The sequence below is a fragment of the Anastrepha ludens genome, chromosome 6 (assembly GCF_028408465.1).
Source record: "Anastrepha ludens isolate Willacy chromosome 6, idAnaLude1.1, whole genome shotgun sequence".
Classification (NCBI taxonomy): Eukaryota; Metazoa; Arthropoda; class Insecta; order Diptera; family Tephritidae; genus Anastrepha; species Anastrepha ludens.
In genome coordinates, this window is record NC_071502.1 from 39,309,850 (window position 1) to 39,332,770 (window position 22,921).

The 22,921-nt window shown below is 32.3% G+C and overlaps 1 protein-coding gene across 1 annotated transcript; it reads left to right on the plus strand.

The window, feature by feature from the left end:
• Nucleotides 1-2,826: 2,826 nt before the first annotated feature.
• Nucleotides 2,827-14,112, plus strand: LOC128866568 (flotillin-1). Its single transcript, XM_054107405.1, has 7 exons — nt 2,827-3,062; nt 4,179-4,254; nt 4,316-4,670; nt 9,035-9,505; nt 9,592-9,735; nt 9,911-10,075; nt 12,848-14,112. Exons 1-7 carry the CDS (start codon nt 3,011-3,013, stop codon nt 12,863-12,865), a joined length of 1,281 nt encoding a protein of 426 aa, XP_053963380.1. The 5' UTR covers nt 2,827-3,010; the 3' UTR covers nt 12,866-14,112.
• The last annotated feature ends 8,809 nt before the right edge of the window (nt 14,113-22,921 follow it).

Sequence of the window (22,921 nt, forward strand, 5' to 3'; positions counted from 1 at the left end):
AGCTCTGTTTAGAAAATACTTCCACAATATATTTCAGTAGTATTCTAAACCACTTGGAAAAATAATTGTTCTTAGTCTACGCACTTAAGGCTGATAAGCAGCAAAAACTCAATTTAAATAACACTCAGGTCTGTTCATTGCATAGATCGCTAAGTAAAAACACTCTCAACTGGTTCAAAAAATGTCCACAGCTGAGGTCACCTGATCCTAAAACGTTCTTTTTTGTACCATAGTTACATAAATAATTATTAAATTTTATAGAAACTCTTATCAAAAAGTCTAAAACTGTCATACGAATTTTGATATTTCTTAATAATAAAGCATTATTACAGCTATTAAAAATATTTATTTATTTATTTAATATATGGAAAATAACAATAAATTATTATTTTACAATAAAAAAAAGGAGCACTAGCTGCCAGGGCTTACGGCTCACTACTCTAATAAGATTATTTTTTTACTACAAAAGTTAAGCTATTAGAGAGTTAATTTTCTGGAAACGATTATTAGGCACTATCAACACATGAATTAAAGAAATTAAGTTATGTGAAAGGTAAATTCATAGGATATACGGAAGAATATTTACATAGATGTTTAAGTAAAGAGACTTATGGCTTAAATCAATTTTCTCAGATCCGCTCTAATTAAGTAATCTGTCATTTTCTCAATGTTTTCCTGAGAAGGAGTCTTTAGTATTTCCGATGGAAGATGGTTGTTGAAACTTGTGTTCCTGAGATTCATAAAATGCGTGCAGTCGTCCAACAGGTGTTTAACTGTTAATGTTGACAGGGTGCAGTAGGGGCAGGGAGGTGGCTTCTCACCAATTAAAATGTGGGAGTGTGTACCGATTGTGTGTCCAATACGGAGTCGGATGAAGGCAGTGATGCCCTTGGTACGGCATATGGCTTGATAGTTGGGTTTAGCGCCAGTTGTATTTAAGCTTGCATAATGGTGTTGCACTGTTCTCCATGCCTCAGTTCTTTTTGCTTCCAAATATTTATTAATTAGTCCGCAGATGTCCTTCTTAAGCATACAGTCAAATATGTGCAACGGTTCCATTGCTGCAGCTTTAGCTTTTTGGTCGGCAAGCTCGTTCCCTTTAATACCAACGTGGCCAGGAATCCACATAATTTTGACTTTATATTGATGCTCAATTAATATGCTCCGTATGCTTGAAATAAGGGGTGATTTGTTTCTTATGTTCATGATGCCTGATATTGTAGACTTGCTATCCGAACAAATGATTGTTTTTTCATTAGTTTTTGATGCAACTATTATGGCTTTGTGTATTGCTATAGCTTCTGCTGTGTACACTATTAAAAATATATTATTTTGTATTTTTTGAAGTGAAACTTCTTAGGCGTCGTCTGGCTAGTGCTTGTGCGTACTATAAAGTGCTATCCATTCCGGCATCGGATTTATTGGTATTACCTTGCGGTAATTTGTGTCGTTGCTACGGTCCTGGAATCGCTACGTTTGTGCGGGTGATAAACGTGCGGAGTAGTGCGCGTTGTTGCAACGGTTTGTGTCCGGCGTTTATCTACACCGGTCGACGCTTCTTCGTTTTTTGTAAATTTTGTCTATTTGTTATCTTAGCAAATGTTGTGAATTTATTTAGTTATATATTCTTTCTCTTTCCCCCTCTTTCTTTGTCTGCCTTGAAAGTTTCACTTCTGTTATGTGTACTACGCTAAACGCACTTTTTTCCAATATTGTATTATTTTTAATAATACCATAAAAGTTCTCATTTATCATCCCTACCCTACCAATAATAAATAAAATAAATAATTGGCGCGTACACTGTTTGTTGTCTGCCTGTTGGGTGTTTGGTCGAGCTCGTCCTCGTGTGCATCTTGATGTTGTTCACTAATGGAGGGACCTACAGTTTTAAGCCGACTCCGAAAGGCATTCGGAGGTTTGCTATTGCCTGCCAAGAGGCGAAAAAAAACTATTATTATATTTAACTAAACGCTATTAGAAAAAACTGTTTCTATTATTTGATGTTCATGCACGGATATTCGAACCTATGTACTCCGAATGGTAGTCACGCAAAAAGATCAAGCAGACCGGAACGACCCGGATTTACGATATATCCGGCCAGGAATTACCATTCCAACAAATAAAAACTACTAGAATTTTACTGAAATAAAACTAGGTACTGTCAAAACTCCCATTGCGTACTGGTTACCCCTCGTTGCATTTATATGAGGATTTTCTAAGCGATTCAACATCGCCTATGAAGTAGCTTAAAGGGTGTTTACGAGAGACGATTTTATAATATCAACCACATTTACGCAGCAACCACAGTTGAACGAGTGCTGAGCAATTTTCTGCGTATTCACATTTTGAAAGGTTTTATAAAATTTTATTTATGTTAGATCTAAGTTTGTTGATGGGATGCTCGTGCTAATAAACATATGAACAATAATGTGCATCCTTTTTTTATTATTATAATGTATGTGTACAACCGATGTGTTGAAATATCGTTTGTACAAATATTCGGAGCTTTTACATTTATAAACATTTTTTATTTATTATATGTTTTTTAAATATTGCTTGTGTACGTGTGCAATAACGCTTTATTTTGTTTTAATAATTAGTATTTGTTATATTTTTGGTTATTGTTTCTGAATTATAATAATTAGGCGAACAATAAAAAATTGGAAAATAAGTACTAATGATCACAAATATTATACCACACTTTGTTGGGAAATCTATCATCCCTGTTTTGTTGGAGATCTACCACAGCTTTTATTAATATATCATTACTGAGGTGACAACACTGTTTACAACCCTGCGAAAATTCTCTCTCTTCATTCATTTGTTTTTGACTCTCTTAAACTGTTCTACAAGGCGGTGTTTGTTCATAGATGACGTTTGTTTTCGTTTGATTTAGTGAAATTTTACTATCGGCGAAACAATTTGAAGAAATTAATAGCGTTTGCCGTTTAAATTGTTTTTACACCATAGAAAGAATATAATAAAACTTGTTTAATAGTTCTGACGTATAATGGGTTGGGGATTTGTTACTTGTGGTCCCAATGAAGCGCTTGTGGTTTCGGGTGAGTATTTTTGTGAATTCTAATTGGGATTCTAATGCCAGCAAAGAAAGTGAAATTATATATGACGTCATTTTGAGGGATATTGATTTTTTTTTTATGTTCGATTTAATAGCGCTGTACGAATTGTGCCAATTTAAATTTATAACTTTGCGATGTGTAATATTTTTAAGTGGCGCTTTAGCCACTAGGTGCAACTGACCTTGGGATAGAACGAGGTTCTAGTATGTACATACGTATAAAATTGTTCCACCCAATACTGTCAATAGGGGATACACGGCTCTCCAAAGTCGCTTTTGTACAAACTCATACATGCATGTATGTACGTATGTATATATTTGTATATATTATGAGACGGGTGTTTTTTTAGCGGTAATGAAATCATTCTTCAAATCTGAAAATTATTTCTTATGATTTAGTAACACAGAGGCCAATGACTTGACGTACTTGTACAAAATGTAGTCCAAAGGAGTTAAATGTGCTACTTAGACTATCTTTTATCTAAAAGGTCCTTTTCTTAAGAAGATTTGGTCACTAAAAGGAAATTTATGGTTTCACACCATTATGCGGCGTTTTATCTGGAACCGCTTTTGCAGAATAAAAAAATCGTGCGATATTTGCCTGTAGTGCTCACCCGTGATGTTCTTGTTTATTTCATCATTTACTACATCTAACTGAATTTTTCGGCGTGTATTGAGGCTTTCAAGAGCCTTACTAAAATTGTCATGCCAGGAAAGGCAATTGTAATATAAATGGAAAAACAGGAGTAAGTCTCATCACGGCACACGGATTTTACTATCGTAGATCTTTTGGAATTCAATTTTCACGAGTTGTAGAAATATTAAAAACATTGTTAACTTCAAAAGCCATTTTGACAAATATTGCTATCGAAAATTCTACAAGAACACCCGGTACCTACAATAAATGCGAGAAATTGCTTTTTAACAAGTGGTTATTTGAGTCATGAGACGCGGGTAATTTTTTTTATTTTTGTATAAAAAAGATAAGCCATAAATGATTTTCAATAAATAATGCCATGCATCAGGCATAAATACATATACATATGTATGTACATTTAGAATTATATGAATAATAACAATTTACTTGCATTACACAAAGGATGCTGCTATATGAAGCCATTGCTGGTTCCTGGCGGACGGGCCTTCGTATGGCCTACCATACAGCAAGTACAAAGGTATGTTAATTATTTGAGGTATTCGTTAAAACAAATATAAATAATGGATTTACTGTCTTAGAATCTCACTCAATACGATGACACTGCAAGTGGAGAGTCCCTGTGTTTACACCAGTCAGGGTGTACCCATTTCGGTAACTGGTATTGCACAAGTAAAGATTCAGGGACAAAACGAGGATATGTTATTGACTGCTTGTGAACAATTTCTCGGCAAAGGCGAAGCTGAAATACAGCATATTGCATTGGTAACGCTTGAAGGGCATCAGCGTGCAATTATGGGCTCCATGACGGTTGAAGAAATCTATAAGGATCGCAAAAAATTCAGTAAACAAGTGTTCGAGGTGGCGTCATCTGATTTGGCCAACATGGGCATAACGGTTGTCTCGTACACCATCAAAGACATACGTGACGAAGAAGTGAGTTTTAATAATAATATATCATGGCTAAAAACACAGTACAAGCAAATGCACCACTTGCACAGCTAGCCTTAAAAATACTCAGAAAAGACAAATTATTTCCGCATCCTCTTGTTTTGCGAACTCAAACTACAATTACCCTTTGTAGTATGCAGTTTGTTTATACTAATCGCACACTTATATCCTTGATATCTTTTTATTTAGATTTACATTGTTTTATTTTACTTCATTTTACACGTATCTCACTTTAATTAATTTAATTTTGCTCTTTTTATGGCATCAACCAGTCTATTTCAGGAGATTATCTGTTACTATTTAAAGTTCACAAGTACTTTAATTTATCAATATGCTCTATAAATTCACGTAGGATCTGGGTTTATTGTATATCTATCCATTTACCACTATCTATTGCTTTGCTAATCAATAACCAAATTTCAAGTAGTATAACATAGTTTGAATGAATTTCTGCTGAAAATAATTTCTTCTTTTTTCGGAATGGTGAATGCATACTTAATGTGATTTTTACAAATTGCGTTTTTCGTAATGAAGGGTGATTCAAAGGTATGTTTAATATGTTATAGTTTTTTGTAGAAATTTATAATTGTTGGTTTGTGCTGCTTTTAGTGATTAAGGGGTTATGTACCTTGTGGTCCGGTGAAATTAGCGAAAGTTGGGTTTTTTTTAAAGATATGTAGCAATAATTTTATTGTATAAAAGTTTTTATTATTGGATATTACAATGTTTAAAGAAAAAAAAAGGCTTTGTTTGTGTAAAAATATTTAAAAATGGCGGAGTTATGGCGTTTTCCCCCAAGACCCTTTTTTTGGAAGAGGCTTGCGGTGGACGCGATTCAAGTCCACCAAGTCAACTGAAATCAAAAAATCGAAAAGATTTCATTAGTATAGGGTTATATCTTCTTAGTGAACGATCAATATATTAAATATTTTGATTTTTGTGAAAATAGGAACATGTTTTTAAAAAACTCCACTTCTACAGTCCTAAAATTGGCATTAAAAAATTCATATCTGCAAAATAAAAATTTATACATAAAAAGTTGATCGTTCACTAAGAGGCGACATCAATTACGAACAATTTAAAAAAAAAATTATAAAAATCGGTTGAATACTTTTTTTGCAATCGCGTCCACCGCAAAAGCATTTTTGGAAAAACACGTTTTTGAGATAATCGCGTTTAAAGTTTCAAGCGCCGCATGAGGCCGTACGCTCAGGACGTGACGACGCACAATTTAAAACGCTGTAACTTTCGATCTGTTGCTCAGATCTCTATGAAATTTTTGGAAAATGTTCTCAAGGGATTGTACTTTACGATAAAGAAATAAAATTTATTTTGATTTTTTTGAAAAACACAAGGTATATAACCCCTTAATTTTAAATAGAAATAGATAAAAAAACACGGAACTATAAGATTGTTTATAATATGTAACCACTTATGAATATACAAATACAACAAAAGTATGAAAATAATTAAAATCTTTAATATTGTGAGTTAGTTTTTGTATCGCTGTGCGTATTTTAAAATATTTTTAGTTTTATTATTGTTACTATTAAATGTAAAAAATAATTAGTAACAAGTTATAAAAATTAAATTATTAATTATGAAAAATAATTTATATTAAGATAATGATTAAAAGTTATACGTTAAAAATAATACATATTTAATTATATTTATGCATGACTTACAGTTTTTTTATGAACAAATAATTTTTTCATCTGCTCTAAGAATATAACTTGTGATTGATTTTGATGAATATCAATTGTTTCATGATTGTTATATTTTATTTAGAAATAATAAATGTTTAATTTTTATTTCTCTGTTCAGGAAAGTAATTATTGATTTTTAGTTTTTTATTTGAAATTAACAATAAATTTTGTTCTGATCAATAATAAGGGTTATTTTTTATTATTCGCTTTTTTACGCAAGAATAATTTTTTTTAAAGAATAAAAAGAATAATTTTAATTTTTAGTGACGGATAATCAAATTCAAAATTAAAAATGTGTGAAAAAATAGAAGTAATAAATGTTTAATTTTCATTTTTCTGTTCAAGACAGTAATTATTGATTTAAATTTTTATTTGAAATTAACAAAAAATTTTCTTTTGCTCAATAATAAGTGGTTAATAAGGTTTTTTTTTACTTAAAAATTATGGTTTTTTTTATGATTGATTCTATTCTTTGAGAAAAAAATATTTTTATTTTTGTTAATGAGTAATCAAATAAAAAATTAAAAATATGTGAAAATTAGAAGTAATAAATGTTTCATTTTCAATTCTCTGTTCAGGAAAGTAATTATTGAGTTTTATTTTTTTAATTAAAATTTAAAGAAAATTTTTGTTTGCTCAATAATAAGGGTTATTTTTAATGTTTAGTTTTTTCGCTCGAGAATAATGTTTTTTTATGAGATTTATTCTATGGTATTATTTGAGGAAAATATTATTTTTATTTTTATTGATGAGTAATCAAATAAAAAATTATATTCTTACTACACAAAAAAAAAATTAAAAATATAAATATTTAAAGAATTTAGTTTAAATTTAAAAATTTAAATTAAAAATAAAAATTTAAAAGCTATCAAAAGTCGATTATTTTTTTTCCAAAATATTTAAATGCTCAAAAGCAAATAATTTCGCTCAAGGAATAATGGCTAGAGTAGAATGGGGTAAGATAGGTATGGGGGCACAATAGGTAGGTGGGGTTTTCGTCGCACTGTTTTTGCAGAGGTCCCTCGTCTTATGTGAATTGAATACATGGTGGGGAACAACGTTTGCGACTGTCATTTCGGCCGTCACCATTCATTAGTTATCCTAGTTCTGGCGTCGTTTAGTTTTTTGTGAGCTTTTCTCCGACATAGCATTTTTTTTTATTCTGCGGTGCAGTGCATTTAATGTATGTAAATATTTGTCAGGTGAGTTTTATTTTACGTAGAAAATAATGCTGAACACGAATAACGTGTTAGTTTTTTGATATTTTTGTTTTTAAAAAAAATATCGACACTAACATAAAACATGTGCTTGGGGGCACTATAGGTCAGCCGTCTGGGGGCATTATAGGTCACTACTTTTAATTGAATAAAATAAATTTTAATTGTTTTTTCAGCAAAATGGTGCGTAATTATGTGCGAAAAACGCCGAAACGAAATGAAGAGGATGTAAAAAACGCAATCGCGGCAGTCCGAGATGGCGCTAGTGTTCGATCAGCCTCTAAACAATTTAAAATTCCGTTCGAAACATTACGTGCTCGCGTGATGAATTAAAGAAAAATTCCTAACTTTTATAACATGTGCAGTGTTCATACTCTATAAATAAAAGTTAAAACGTTAATTTCCAAGCCATGTACATTGTTCTTTTCCTCTCACACATAGTGACCTATCGTGCCCCCCGATTTTGAAAATATCGAAAAAAAGTACCTTTGTCTTATTGAATGCAGCTTCCAAAAAATATTTAGCCAAACATAAGTCAGTATAACCAAAATGTTAGCAGATAAATAACCTTTCAAAATCTTGCTTATTTTTCAAAATCAATGCAAAAACACCGTAGCAAGAGCTCTCCAAAAAAAAAATGACCTATCTTACCCCATTCTACTCTATATTTTAGCAAAAACCAAAAATTACAAGTTTTTTGTAATGAGGCTCATAAAAGACACTTTTTCATGAGTTGGAAAGTCTTAGTAATGTGGAAATCGGGGATCTTTCAAAATTTTTGTAAAGTACACATTGGTTTTAAGAGAGATACGGACCAGTTCTCACGTGGAATCACAATGGGCTATGGAAATGGAACAACTCGGCAATCTAACCTAACCTAAAACTCATAATATATAATAAAAATCATTGCAGATAGGATTAAAATTTAGCAATTCAAATATTTGTATGTATTCAAAAGTTATTTGTTACATATAAAATATGTTTTTTTAACTTAATAAAATATGATGTTATTTCTGATGCATGCAATAAAAAATGAAATTTGCACAGATATCGTTTCTAAACCTTATGTGAGTTGTGGAAATGTACAGGAAATATTTTCATTGGTCACTAAGAAATAAGGCACATACAATTTACTCAATTAATCGCATGTTGTCATATGTATGTATGTATGCATAATTGGCGCTTACACCCTTTCTGGGTGTTTGGCCGAGCTCCTTCTATTTGTGGCGTGCGTGTTGATGTTGTTCCACAAATGGTTGTCTTATACTTGTACAAAATACAAAGTGTATTACCATAAATATGGAACGTTTATGTATTTGTCGCCATGACGTAACGGATAAAAACTCTATTCCTGCTATATATTCGTACACAATCCCACTAGTGGTGCATCTCACAAATTTTGAATTTTCTATTTTAAAATTTTCAGGGTTATCTAAAATCTCTGGGTATGGCACGCACCGCCGAGGTGAAACGTGATGCACGCATTGGTGAGGCCGAAGCGCGTTGTGATGCCCAGATTAAAGAGGCCATTGCTGAGGAGCAACGTATGGCATCGCGTTTCCTCAATGACACCGAAATCGCCAAGGCACAACGTGATTTCGAATTGAAGAAGGCCGCCTACGATGTAGAAGTGCAAACGAAAAAAGCCGAAGCGGAAATGGCTTATGAGCTGCAGGCTGCAAAAACAAAACAACGCATCAAAGAGGAACAGATGCAAGTGAAAGTGATTGAACGTACTCAGGAAATTGTCGTACAAGAGCAGGAGATACAGCGTCGCGAAAAAGAGCTCGAGGCCACTGTACGTCGACCAGCTGAAGCAGAAAAATTCCGTTTGGAAAAAATAGCCGAAGCTAATAAACTTCGTGTCGTTATGGAGGCTGAGGCCGAAGCTGAATCGGTATGCTAGATGAGGAGTGGCAATTTTTCTTTTTATATAGAGAAACATTTTACAATATTACTTCATATTACTTTTGTTCGTTTTAGATTAAAATACGTGGAGAGGCTGAGGCATTTGCTATTGAAGCTAAAGCGAAGGCTGAGGCAAGGCAGAAGGAACAAAAAGCGCTAGCTTGGAGTGAATACCGCGAAGCGGCCATGGTCGAAATGCTGCTGGAAACATTGCCAAAGGTAATTGGAACTTAGTTTTGATGTTATTACTATTTGTTTATTTAGTTTAGGCACAAATATCTGAAGCACTATTACTAAAACAAAATAGCGTACGATTCAATTTATCTATAGACTGCTAGAAAAAGTATTTTCGTTAGTTATTTGTAATAAAACAACTATTTTTTCTCACGATTAGGTTGCCGCCGAGGTTGCTGCGCCATTGTCGCAGGCTAAGAAGATTACCATGGTTTCAAGCGGACAAGGTGATATCGGTGCTGCCAAATTGACCGGTGAAGTGTTGCAGATCGTTAACAAAGTGCCAGAATTGGTGAAGAATATTACTGGGGTCGACATTGCCCGGGTACGTCCTAATTCTGATTTCATTTAAAAGAGTAAAAAAATCGAAATATAAATTAGTAAACGAGGGAAAATAGAAAATTTTTTTATTGTACAGTTTGAAAATTCATGCGCGGAACTAAAAGACTTAATTAATTGACAATGCATTTATTAGCTTAACGTTAAGAAAGTACATGAAAAATGTTTAATATGTGCAACAGCGAACGTTTGGGAACAGCGAAAATTAATATTATTTTTATTTCTTTTTCAAACTTTGCTAATTTATTACTTTGCATTAAAGCATATGTATATCGCGTCGTCTGAAGACAATTTTTGTAACATTTTAGTCACATTAACGTGGGCTTGCTTCTTTAAAAAATTTCTTTCCATGTTTTCTGGCTTTTGATTTGTATAGCCAAAAGCTTATCGAAAATGCAAAATTTTTGTTTCGGAAAGAGGCAAGAACAAAATGCTACTATACTCAAATTAGTTTTTTATAGAGAAAATATATAAAATATAAACTTTTATGCTTTAGATTTGTGCATTTAAAATTCTGCTCGTAAAATTATAAAAAACAGCAAATACCACACATTTTTCGGTATGTTAAACCTGACTGGGTTTCAGCCCACCGCGTCGTATTTATTTGCCTTAAGGGGTTACATGGGTTTCGTCGGGTAAAAAAAGGCCTATTTTTAATATTTTTTTTATGTAAAAAATTATTTATTTAATTCAAACTTTTTTTTGTCTTATAGATACATATTTAAAGAATAATTTCTGAAAATTGGAATTTTGGCACATATTTTTCCAAAAAAATGAAAATTTCGGTTCAATTTTCCTGACATTTTGTTTTTTTAAATGGTTCTAATTGAAAAAAAAAACGAAATCCTTCGTTCAAGCACGAGTAAATTGTATTTCGAACACCTGTGTAAAATTTCATCAAGATCGGTTGAGTAGTTTTCGAGAACATTTGACAACCGACTTTGAAAACACGGTTCCGAGAAAAACGCGTCTAAAGTTTTGAGTAACAATAAAAGTGGCTTGGAGCGCACACATTCCAAAGGCTGTATCTCCGAATTTATTATTCGGATCGACCAAAGCCAAAAAATAATAAATCGATTTTTTGAACCAACAAAACCCATGTAACCCTTTAAAGCTTTTAGTCGTCTTTATTTGAATTCGGATTATTTGAAAAATTATGAGTAAACCACTTTTAGCATTAAATTTGTCTTTATGTGTAGTTCTTTTGCAAAATTTCGTAAAAAATTGGGTTAGCCGGGCGAAATATTTGCTTGGTCGAAAATAAATCCATTATTTTTTCGATAGATGGCTGTAGTGATCGATATCTCGTAAAGTATCGATCAAATAATATAAAGTGTACGGTCGTTGTCAAAATGACATTTCACACTAAAAAATCCTTTTGCTGTTTTTGTTTGGTCCATTCAGTTGTGAGTTACAGGGTGTTAACAAAGGAAGTCAACAAAGGAAAATTCGATACATTTGACAATTTTTCTTTGATAGAGGCGAAAATGCAAGCCAGACCGCCGAAATTGTGAATGGTGCTTATGGTGCCGATACTGTAACTGCTAATTACGTGCAATTTTGGTTTCGTCGATTCCGTTCAGGCATTTTTGATGTTAAAGGAAATGTCGATAATATCGAAAATGTCGATAAGATCACAGAAATAATCGAAATTGACCGACATGTTAGTAGTCGTAGCAGCGCCCAGGAGCTAAAGATCGACCACAAAACAGGTTTAAATCATTTGCATAAAATAATGGATTTCTTTTTCCCCAAACTAATATTTAACAAAAAATTTCACTAGGGATTACTGAAGAAAAGTATTGCGTAAGGATTATAAAGAACGAAGAAAAACATTGACTATTAGGAAATAGCTTTTTTTAATTCTAAAAAACGAACTGTTATTATGCTTTTGAAACGTATGAAAACAACGTTTTGGTATTTGTATTTAGTAGTCAAGCGTTCGCACAAAAAAAAAAAAAAATTCTATAAAAAGTTCTAAAAAAATGTACAAATAATTTTGATAAAAATCGATATAATAAACTTAGTCATAGAAGAAACACTATCGTACTGCTGTGTAGCTTGAAAAATATTTTTATACAAAAATTACCTATAAAAAAGAAATTTGAAGCACCGAAAAGCATTTTAAACTGTACTTAATGATTTCATAGTAAACTAAAGCCTTTGTTCCGTTTATGCAACAGTCGGGTCCACCTAGTCAGAACCACATGTATTTATATCCGGTCGAGGACTGCCATTCTAGTAAACATAGCGAAATGCTCACTAAATAGCTTGAACAACTTGTTTACTAAATAAAAAAATAATAATTTTGAGTAATGGAAATCATTGTTTTGACTTTTACGCGCTCCATTGCCTGTCTGTTTGCACACGGCAGTTGTTACAAGTGTCAAATATGATTGCAAAAATTATGAATCTTCCGATAGAGTGATTAATTTTGCGCCACCTTGTGAATGTCTTTAGGAGTTTTTAATTTTTAATTGGTTATAAGAAATAAAAAATAAAATTCAAGCAGCTAAGTTCATCCGAGTTTATTATATCGAGATTTTGACGATATACCTATGTATGAATGTAACGAAACCATCGATGTAACGAAATACTTGTTCACAACCTTGTAGTTTTTATATCAAGCAGTTTACAATATTCTTATATAAACTGAACCTCAATGAAAACCATATTTTTACTTAACGTTTTCATGCACATTTTTCCCACATTTTTTCTCAATTTAATTTACTTACGCCTTCTTTTTTGTTCATTTCAGTCTGTGCATGCTGGCTAAATTACAAACACTATGCTTCTACCAAAAAAAATAATGAAGTAAAGAGCGCACACGAATATGTATTGCACAAAAGAAAAGAGTGTCAAAATTCTGAAACCAAAGATTCTTAAAAAACGTAACCACAAAAAATAAAAAAATTGCCATAACGAATTATGTCCAGCACATAAACATATTTGTATGTAAATTTGGAAAATGACAACGATACATTTTTGGAAAAAAAAACATTTTCGACAAGTGTACATAAAATTTATAAACAACACAATAAGTAAGCACAAGAAAATTTCCAAATTCTCTAAAAGGATGTGGGATCGAGGAATTTGACATTTTGCTTCATGCATCAATGTGTTGTTAGTCTTAAGCGCAAAATCGCAAAAATTTACTTTGAAAACAAATGCAAAAAAATCTATAAAAATCTATTAAAAATAATATCGAAAAATACTTTTAATGGCAGACAAATTTATAAAATATAACCAAAATGTAGCAACTGTACTGCTGCGCGAATTGCATAAAAATTTGTGTCTATCTTTCTAACATTTACAATTTTCAAAATATACTCGCTCTACTTATAGTCGTATATCAAGTACACTTTCAAGATTAACAGCTATACACACACACGCACGCCTACTTACCCACTTAACGCCTGTACTTCGTTGCAAGTAAATAAATTTCAAGTGAATTGTTTTTCCAAGAACAAAAACGCAGCCAGCCCATAATTAATCAGCCAGTAAGATTGTAAGCAGTTTTATACTATGTAACTCAAACTACAGAACTATTATGTCGGTTTGGTTGAGACAAGTCGCACTTGCTGTTTTAGTAGAAAACCCATTTAGTTTGTATTCTAAGAAAGCGAATATTTGCTGGTTGTAAACACACGAGATAAAGCTTGTATGTGCGTACATGTGTGTGTATTAAGAGACTTCTGTGTAAGAGCAACAATGAGAAGTGGAATTTTGTATTGTGACGGTAGTTGAGATTAGTGCATTATTTTGCAAGAAGTTCATATTTCCTTAAACGTAATAAAAAAATTAATATGTAAAAATATTGTATTTATATGTATGTGTTTTTTTTTCAATCCAATCCAGTATAGTTTTGAAACTGCGTTTACGCTCTACATTTACTGCCTTTATATATACCGTTTGGTTGAAATAGCAACTTTTCTAAGCGCGGAATAACATATTTTTCTAATTTTTTTACATAACTAAAATTTGTACATTTTTGGAAAATAAAAAAAATGTGTTAAAATTGAACCGAATATTTTAATTTTAGTAAAGCATGTCGAAATTTAAAAATATAAACACTCTTATAAGCAGAAGTTGACAAAGACAGCAGACAAAAATTATTTTTATGAAATGAACATCATTTGTGGAAGAACAAGAGAAAATTATAAAAACTTGCATTCAACTTTTCGCGTCACTCTACACAGTTGGAGTTGTAAACGACGAAAACAAAAATATTTATGAAACAACTATCATTTGAAGAACAACTCCCTTAATACTTATTGCATTTATCTATCTACCGAATATGTAGCGAATATTATTGGCTTTAAAATTTATAATCGAATTTGTGTCCTTCACCTTTTTAATTTAGAATATTGTATTTATATTTGTGTAGCAAACTTGTAATTTGTTTGTCTGAATAAAAATATTTTTTGAACTTCGAATATAAAAAATATGCATCTGAATGAGGAAGGAAGGGAGGTAGGGTGAGTAAGGTAAGTTCAGCACTACACCATGGGACCCATTTTCTTCAACTTCAAGGTACTCAGTTTTACAGTCCATTAAATTTTAGTTTGTAAATTAAGCATTAAATCTTGAAGTCGCCCAAAAACCGCGTTGATTTTTGAAAATTTGTTTTTCATACGGTGCTGAGAGCTTTTTTCCAAATGCAGCACGTGTTCGGAAGTTTTTTATAACGCAGAAAATCCTCAATAGCTCGGCGAAAAAAAAAATGTCAAAAATCAACGAGAATTTTGAGCCCCTTCAAACTTACACCAACATGTAATGGGCTATAAAATAGCATACCAAGAATTTTTCTAAATTTGTCTAAAAATTCTGAATAAAAAGTTGGAAATTTTGATGCATTTTTTCAAATCGTTAAATTTTTAGAAAATTTGTATATACAATTTATGAACTTTGAGTTGTAAAATATTTAAAACTTGGTAATTCGTCGCACATTATTTTGAACACAATTGTACTCCCAATCCAATCCAACTACTAGATATCTTGTGAGTGGCCTTTGTAATTAAGTTTAGAAAAATTTGGCATACTGATTTCGAGAAGAATCCCACATTTTTTTTTCTCGGTAAGCATTCCAATTACTCCAATCTTTTGAAACTTGACAAGTGTCCATTCTTGGTCAAAACGCAATGAATCGTTGATCAGACAGATATTCCTCTTGCAAGACCAGCCGTGCTTTGATATTATGCGCCATAATTTTGTTGATTAAGGTAAAGGATGATAGCCTACAAAGCTTGCCCATCTGAAGCAAAATTGTGAGAGTCATTGGCCACGTCATTGGAGATTTTGCCCGCTCATTCCACACGTATTCTTTTTTTATATTTCCTTGACAATAAATTAAATACAAAAAAAAAAAATTGAGTGTAACCTTACAATTTAGCGTCGTTCCTAGTCAGAACAGTATTGCCTGTCATATCAATTTTTTTATAGCAAGCCACTCCCTTTCCACGTCGACGCTTTTTAACGAAGCTTACATCACCGACCTGTGAAATGAATGACATTTCATTTCTCTTGGTCCATATTTCCATATTTTAAAATAACACGTCTGGCACCAAATTACTTCTTCAATATGGCGGTAGCCAATTAATAAGTAGCCAAAATAATAAAATGTTTGCTTTCCCGTTCCCTCTTGACAAATCGGCTCCCTTAGCAAGGCACTGGATTACTAATTCTAGAAATCTTGAGTAAAAGTGGAGAAAAAGTAAAATTTGTGGAAAACATTTCGTCTTCTTTTGTTTTCTTTTAGGTGTTTATGTGCTTATGAGCAGAAACCTGCCCGGTATGTTCAGGACCACCACGATATGGAATACATCCTGGCATACCTCTTAAATCAGGATATTATAGAGCATCTTTTCAAGGCAATCCGCGTGAAAGATGGACATTTTGCCATTCTGAGCCCGATGCCTTTCAAATACAGGTTGCGGAAATATTTACTAGGTTGCTTTAAAAATACATAACTTGCCTAAAAGAGTTCATTTAGCATAATGTATGTAATTAATGATAGCCTTCAAAGAGCAGGTTTTTTATGAAAATATTTTTCATGGCAGAAATAGCATTGCTAGTCGAGGGGCGGCGCTATTGCAAACAACATTTTCTATGGGTTGGAGTTTTGTGCCCGGGGTTTCGAGCCCGAGGACTTCCGAATGCTACTCATGCGCCAACACATTTGGCTACGAAGGCCGCCGTCGATATAATAGTGATTAATTTAAATAAGAACAGGTAGTTTGTCAAGTTAGTTAGTTAGGCATGTAAAAATAATCGTGACTTGGGAGTCAAAACTCCAAACTTACGTGGGTGAAGCATAGTAAAGTAAGGTGTGGGTATGTTCAAACTTTGTTTATATATATATGCATATATAATCATATATGATGCTTCACATATATATATAATATAAAAAAAAATAAATAATTGGCGCGTACACTTCTGTTAGGTGTTTGGTTAGATGTTGTTCCACAAACAACAGGGAAACTTTGTTTTTAGTCAACTAAATTTATCATGAATCCGCTTTTTCTATGAAAGAATTCATTAGGCTCATAATGCTTAGGTAATATTGGGTATGGGAATAAGTTTCCGCCCTCGTAAAAGAGGTGTCGCTGCTGATACTAGTTAGTTGTTCACTCTAGTATTACACTGGTGATTTGAAGGTGTATATGTAAGGACTCGATCGCAGTAGTTGACATCCGTTTGAAGCGTAGAGATCTTTTTTTAACTGACGTCAATGCGGAAAGTCATGCTTCTTGAAGGGCAGAAAAGAAAAGGATTTCTGTTTTCTATTATGATAACCCTGAGGGTCGAAAATGTTGAAGCCTACCAGGTGAACCAGGTCCATCGACTGCGAAAAAAATATTAATGCTTCAAAGGTTATATTGTGCATCTGGTGGTATCAGAAGGGTGTCACCTAATATGAACCCCTTAAACCATCTGAAAGTATCACTGGCGATCGTTACCGATTGCAGCTAATGCGTTTGAATCGAGCTCTCAAAGAAATGCGACCAGAATGGGACGGTCGACATGTCAAACAGATTTTGCTACATGACAAAGCCAGGCCACACGTTGCTAAACCGGTCCAAAAATATTTAGAGGGACCAAATTGGGAAATCTTGCACCACCCACCGTATTTCACAGACATTGTACCTTCGGGTTACCATCTGTTACGATCAATGTAGTCAGCCCTTATTGCAGAGCGGTTCACTTCTGGGATGAAGTCAAAAAAACTCCAATTTTTCGTCAGAGGAATCCGTATGCTGCCAGAAAAACGGAGTAAAGTTGTGGCTTCCAATGGCACATACTTCGCATACTACTATGTATTATTTAGTTGTTTAAATAATTCGTAACTTTGGCTAAGAAAGGACGGAAACTTATCCCCATACCCATATAATACTTAAAACCATTTTTTTATTATCAATAATCAATGTTAATTTATTTATAATTTAAGTAAAAAAGGCAAAAGCTACTATTTTTACCAAAAACGTATTTAATTCTTCCACATTATTCGCCCATCTTAAATACGACCTTTTGTAAGGGAGTATCAGACTTCTAATGACCGAAGTGAGCAAACCATTAATAATTGAATAATACTCAAACAATAAATTCCAATAATGTTACTACTTTACAAGTTATCTTTAATATTTCGAAACAACCTTGGGCACAAATGTGAAGACTTAATTTGACCAACAAAAATAAATTTCAAGCTCCAAGGATCGCACGCTTTGGGTGATTTGATATACTCACACGACGCCACGAATTTCGCTATCCTCCCACCTTGACCTTGAATTTTCCACACACAACAAAACATTTTGATATTTTTTTTTTGTTATTTTTATTTATTATATATAATTCAAGATGATCTAACACTGTGATTTTTGTTTTATTTTCTTTTACATACAAACATGTTTAGTTTTTTCTCCTTGTTTATTTGTTTTTTTTTTTTTTTTTGTTTTTCTTAAACTGTGTTGTGTATAGTTGTGAGTGTAACTGTGTGAGTGTAGCTCGTGTTTGCAAATGTGGTCTTGTGGCTGTTCTTCGATTTGTTTCTTTATGTGTTCTTATTATAATCTTTGCAGTTTTCTAAATTATTATTATGTTTTTTTATTTTTTTTATTTTTAATTAGCAAGTAATGCCAAAAAAGTATCGATTACATTATCATTATTTTTTTTTTTTAATTTTTATTACATAATTAATTTGTTGCTTATGTACTGCTTTCATGTTTTTTAAGTTTTTTCTTTTAATTATGTATCAATAAATAAAATTTGTTATCGGTTTGCATTTTTTGTTGTTGTTTTATGTTTTAGTGATATACTATTAATTTCATACTGCTCGTTCCGGTTTGTTTTCATATACTTTTAGTATGTGAAATGTGAAAAAATAGTAAGTATGTATTAATGTTGCATGTATTGAGTTTTTAAGTTTATTTAATTTTTAATGATTCACATAACTAGCAGTTATTTTTTAGTTTGATTTGAAATTATTAATAAATGAAAACGATAATTATTGAATTGTAGTTACGCGTTTTGTCACCTAAAAGTCTGCATTAGTTGTAAATGAAATTTGTCGAACGACTCTAAGGATCAGTTTTTCGGTGTGAACTTAACTCCGCTTTCCAGGTAAACTAAGTTAAACCCTAATTTGTTAGGCACTGAAAAACTGGTCACTGAACTCAAATATGAAAAGACGTAGCACAATACTTATTTTAGAAGCTCAGCTGAATAACATTGCATTCAAAAATCGATTCTAACTGGTCAGAAACTCATATAATAAATAGTGCGCCTAAAAGATGCAACGAGAGAAGATTTTTCTTATGCAAAACTCTAGCAAAATACATAAAAAAACTAAAGAAAATTTAGGTGCACTATTATTTTAAACACTGCAGCGGTTTAAAAAAATTAAAATATCTGGCTGCAGCTTAAAGTGTGAGTAATTGCCTCATTTCCATTCAGTTATATTCGATATGGGTAAACTCAATTTCACTTGCATAGACACCTTTTCAAATCGAATTGGGAAGTGTACTCGGGTTAAATGTACACATTTTTCCTACGTTGGCGGAAATTTTAAATCGGCTGCATAAACGGTTTTGGAGTTAAGTTAACTGACAAATCAGTGTTGAGGCGCTTATCAAGTAATAAAATGAAATAAGGAATTTGAATTTGCTTAAAATACAACGAAAGAACATAATTATTTAGCTAGACGAGGCAGTTATTAACTTAATCGCTGTTATAAAAGAAAACTCGATTTTAAAAGTCCTGAATGATAAAATCAGACGGAATAAAAACATTTTAGGGATGACCAAGCCTTTGGACCAACTTCATTCAGTTTTGAACTCGAGTTGAGTATGCACCGCTTATGTTTATTGGATTTTTTAATAGACTAACTCTTGTAATTTATCTTGAATCGTAATATTAATGAACGTTAGAGGCTGCCTAAGCCACTTTAGTGGCTATGCGTGTGTGAGAGCCGTTTTTCGCGATTCGAAAGCGAACGCTGCGCCACGTTGGTGCAATGCTATTGTACGCCGAATACGAGGCGGTGGAATAGTTTGCCCGTTCACTTCTCATTATCACTCTGCATTGCTTGAATGAACATTGAAACTGGCAATTTGTGATTTTGCAGACCTGTTTTTCGGCATGTAGGTAATTTAGAGTTTGTACATACTTTTAGGTTTAGGCAGCTTAGGCTTTTAGGCAGCTAAGCAACTGCCTTAGCAGGAGACTGCGTGAAAAAATAAAAATTAAAGAATTTCAAATGTTAGTTATCAATTACTTTACTTAAGTTACTGTGCTGTGTATTCTTACAAAAGAAAAAAATCACAAACAAATTTAATTAAGTTTAGTAAATATTTATGTTGCAGCTTGCATTTTTTAATATAAATTTGTTTATGCTTCTAAGGTTTAATTTAATACATACATACGTATGTATGTGTGGTTTTTTCGTTTTCAATTTCATTTTCTTATCGTTTTTTACCTTTCTTTGGTACTTAGGAGTAGATAAAGAGAGCGCAAATGTCAAAAAAGAATTCAATTAATTAGTAAAAATATTTAAGTTACATCTTTTGTATGTACGCATGTATGTATATTACAATTTTTTTTCGTTATGTCCATAAGTAAGCGAATGTAATGATGGAGAATAAGTACATAAGTTTGTATGCATGTATTTATGTATGTATGTATATATTTTTAAAGTAGCGACATCCTAGTCCGCCACCAATATATATACATATGTATATATGTATATGTATGTATATATATGGATATATTTTTTTCTAACTTTCATGTAACTAAACTAAGAAATATACATAAATAGTATGTACATAAGATTCTGTACATTCGTGTGTATGCGTGCACATGCGCATGGTACGTGTATGTGTGTGTGTGTGTGTGTGTGTGTGTCCATGTAATCGCCTTTGCATGGCAATGTATGCTTGTACATAAATATTTTGAATCGAAACAATCTAATTTGTATGCGAGTTGCAGGTTAGAAGAATAAATATTCGTACAAATTGGACGATCGTACATACATACAGTTTCAGTTTTCAGTTTTCCGTTTTGAATTTACTCATTGATCTTTGCCCTAGTTATTAATCATTAATTTTTTCAGTTATTTATTATTTTTGTCTTCATTTCTTCGCAATTCGCCTCTTTAGTTACCCTTGCTGGCTTACATCTTTGCTATTTGTATGTATATCTTTAAGTTACACATATGTATGCATGTATAGAAATTTATTTATTCATATTCCTTACTTTTAAATTGTTTTTATTTGCTTTTATTTGCATTTTGCTTAGTTCCTTTTATGTCATCATTTCAATCACTTTAATCTTTACTTTTCGTGTATAGAAACGGAATACCTATTCGTAAAATTATTGAGAAAAAGTTGTATGCTTTGGTTTGTTCATTAAGCAGAGAGTTGTACGCAAATTCGAGAAAGAAACGAATTGTGCACAGGACAATGTGCAGAAATACTCACTCGCAGGCCGCTTAAGACCGTCTCTGGTTAGGGGAGTTAACACATTGTGTACGTAATTATTATATTTCAATATAAAATACATAAAGTTTAGGTTAAAAAATTAAATAATTTTCGATTTATTGAGATTTAACCGAATAACAATATTTGAGCGCATTATCCCTGCGTGAATTTCAATTTCAATCCCGGCATGATTTCGACGCACACAATGTGTTAAAACGCAAAGTAATCCAAAGTTTATAAGTTCCATCCTTCTTTTGATTTAGACCCTGTGCACACAGAGCGATATGTTGAGTGATACGCTATGAAAGCGACATCGACCTTCTGAGAACGTGCGAGTTGAATGAAAGCTATAAAAACAGTGCACACTTGTGTGACAACGACACATATCGCTTGCGTATCGGCCAAGTATGTTCCTATGTTCTCAGCAGATCCACGTCGCTTTCATAGCGCATCACTCAATGTATCGCTCTATGTGCATGGGGCCGCTTTCATAGCGCATCGCTCTAATATGCACCGTGGTTTAGGCTCGCTCGCTTGACTCGCACATGAGGCATATAAATTCGGTTCTCGTTTGTCCTTTACTTAGTGCATTTTTTTGGCTCACTGATATTTTTTTAGCCCTTGCGCATTACTGGTGAGTTCAAATAAAACCTGTGAGCGAGTTGCAAATACAATAAATAAAAAAAATGAAATAAAATTCGAGTATTTATTTTGTGAGTAAATACAAATATTCGCTGCAATTGGCTAGTGAATGCACTAAACTGGAAAGTATTTCGCACTCTGGTTATGGCCATTGTTTTGACGCATTTTCGTTAACATTGTATTTTCACTTTTTTTCTACATTCAGTACCCGCTTTTTAAATTTTTATTAAATCAATTTATTTTCAATTATCTGGATCAACAAATACTTTTATATAAATACATACATATGTGCGGTTGTATGTAAATAAGTAGTCAAATTAAATTGGTTATTCAGCGAACACCCCTTGTTTTAGAACATTAATTAATTAAAGTTTTTGTTTTTCACCTTAAATGTCTCACTTCTTCATCAGTTTCTCTTGAGCCTTCACTTTAGCTCCATAAAATGTGAAGCCCATCAAATGTTCAGCTCAAATACATCGTCACATACACATGCATTATACATATGTATGTATGTAGGAATGTATTAAATGCATGTATGTATGTATGTATGTATGTTTGTGGATGCATTAAATGCACTTATGCGTGCTTACATGTGTTGTCTGTATGTTGGTTTTCTATGAACTTCTGTTTGTCATAAACAACTAAAGCGAATTATTTTAGGCTACAAATCAGATTCAACATCTATAGTTTGTCTACCTATTAAATTTTTCTTTTTCTTCTTAAATTTTCATATTTGTTTTTTGGTTTTTTTTTCAAGGCATTCACGCCGCTCACTTACATCTTTTTCAATGCAAATTTATATTACTTTATAATATTTTCATTATTAATTTAATTTTTAAATTTATTCTTATTAAAGTTTAAATTTTTTTTGTGTTTTTTGTAATATTACTTTTTAATGCTATCAATTTTCATAGATTTAAATTATTTTATTTTATTACTTTCATGTTGTCTTGTTTGTATTTTCTTCTGCTTCTAGTTTCATTAGTTCTTAATAATTCTTTTTGTCATTAGTAAAATGTTTGAAAGTTATGATAATTACAGGTTTTGGTTTGTTGCGATTATTTTTCTCCGTCTTCTCCTCTGCTTGCTGTTGGTTGTGGTTTTTTGTGTGTAAAAATGTTGAGTTTTAAGTAAATAAAAATAGTTGTTCTTACATTGTAAATTGTTGGTATGACATGTCGTATGATGAACGTCCAATGAGTTTGAGTCGATTGTGTGCA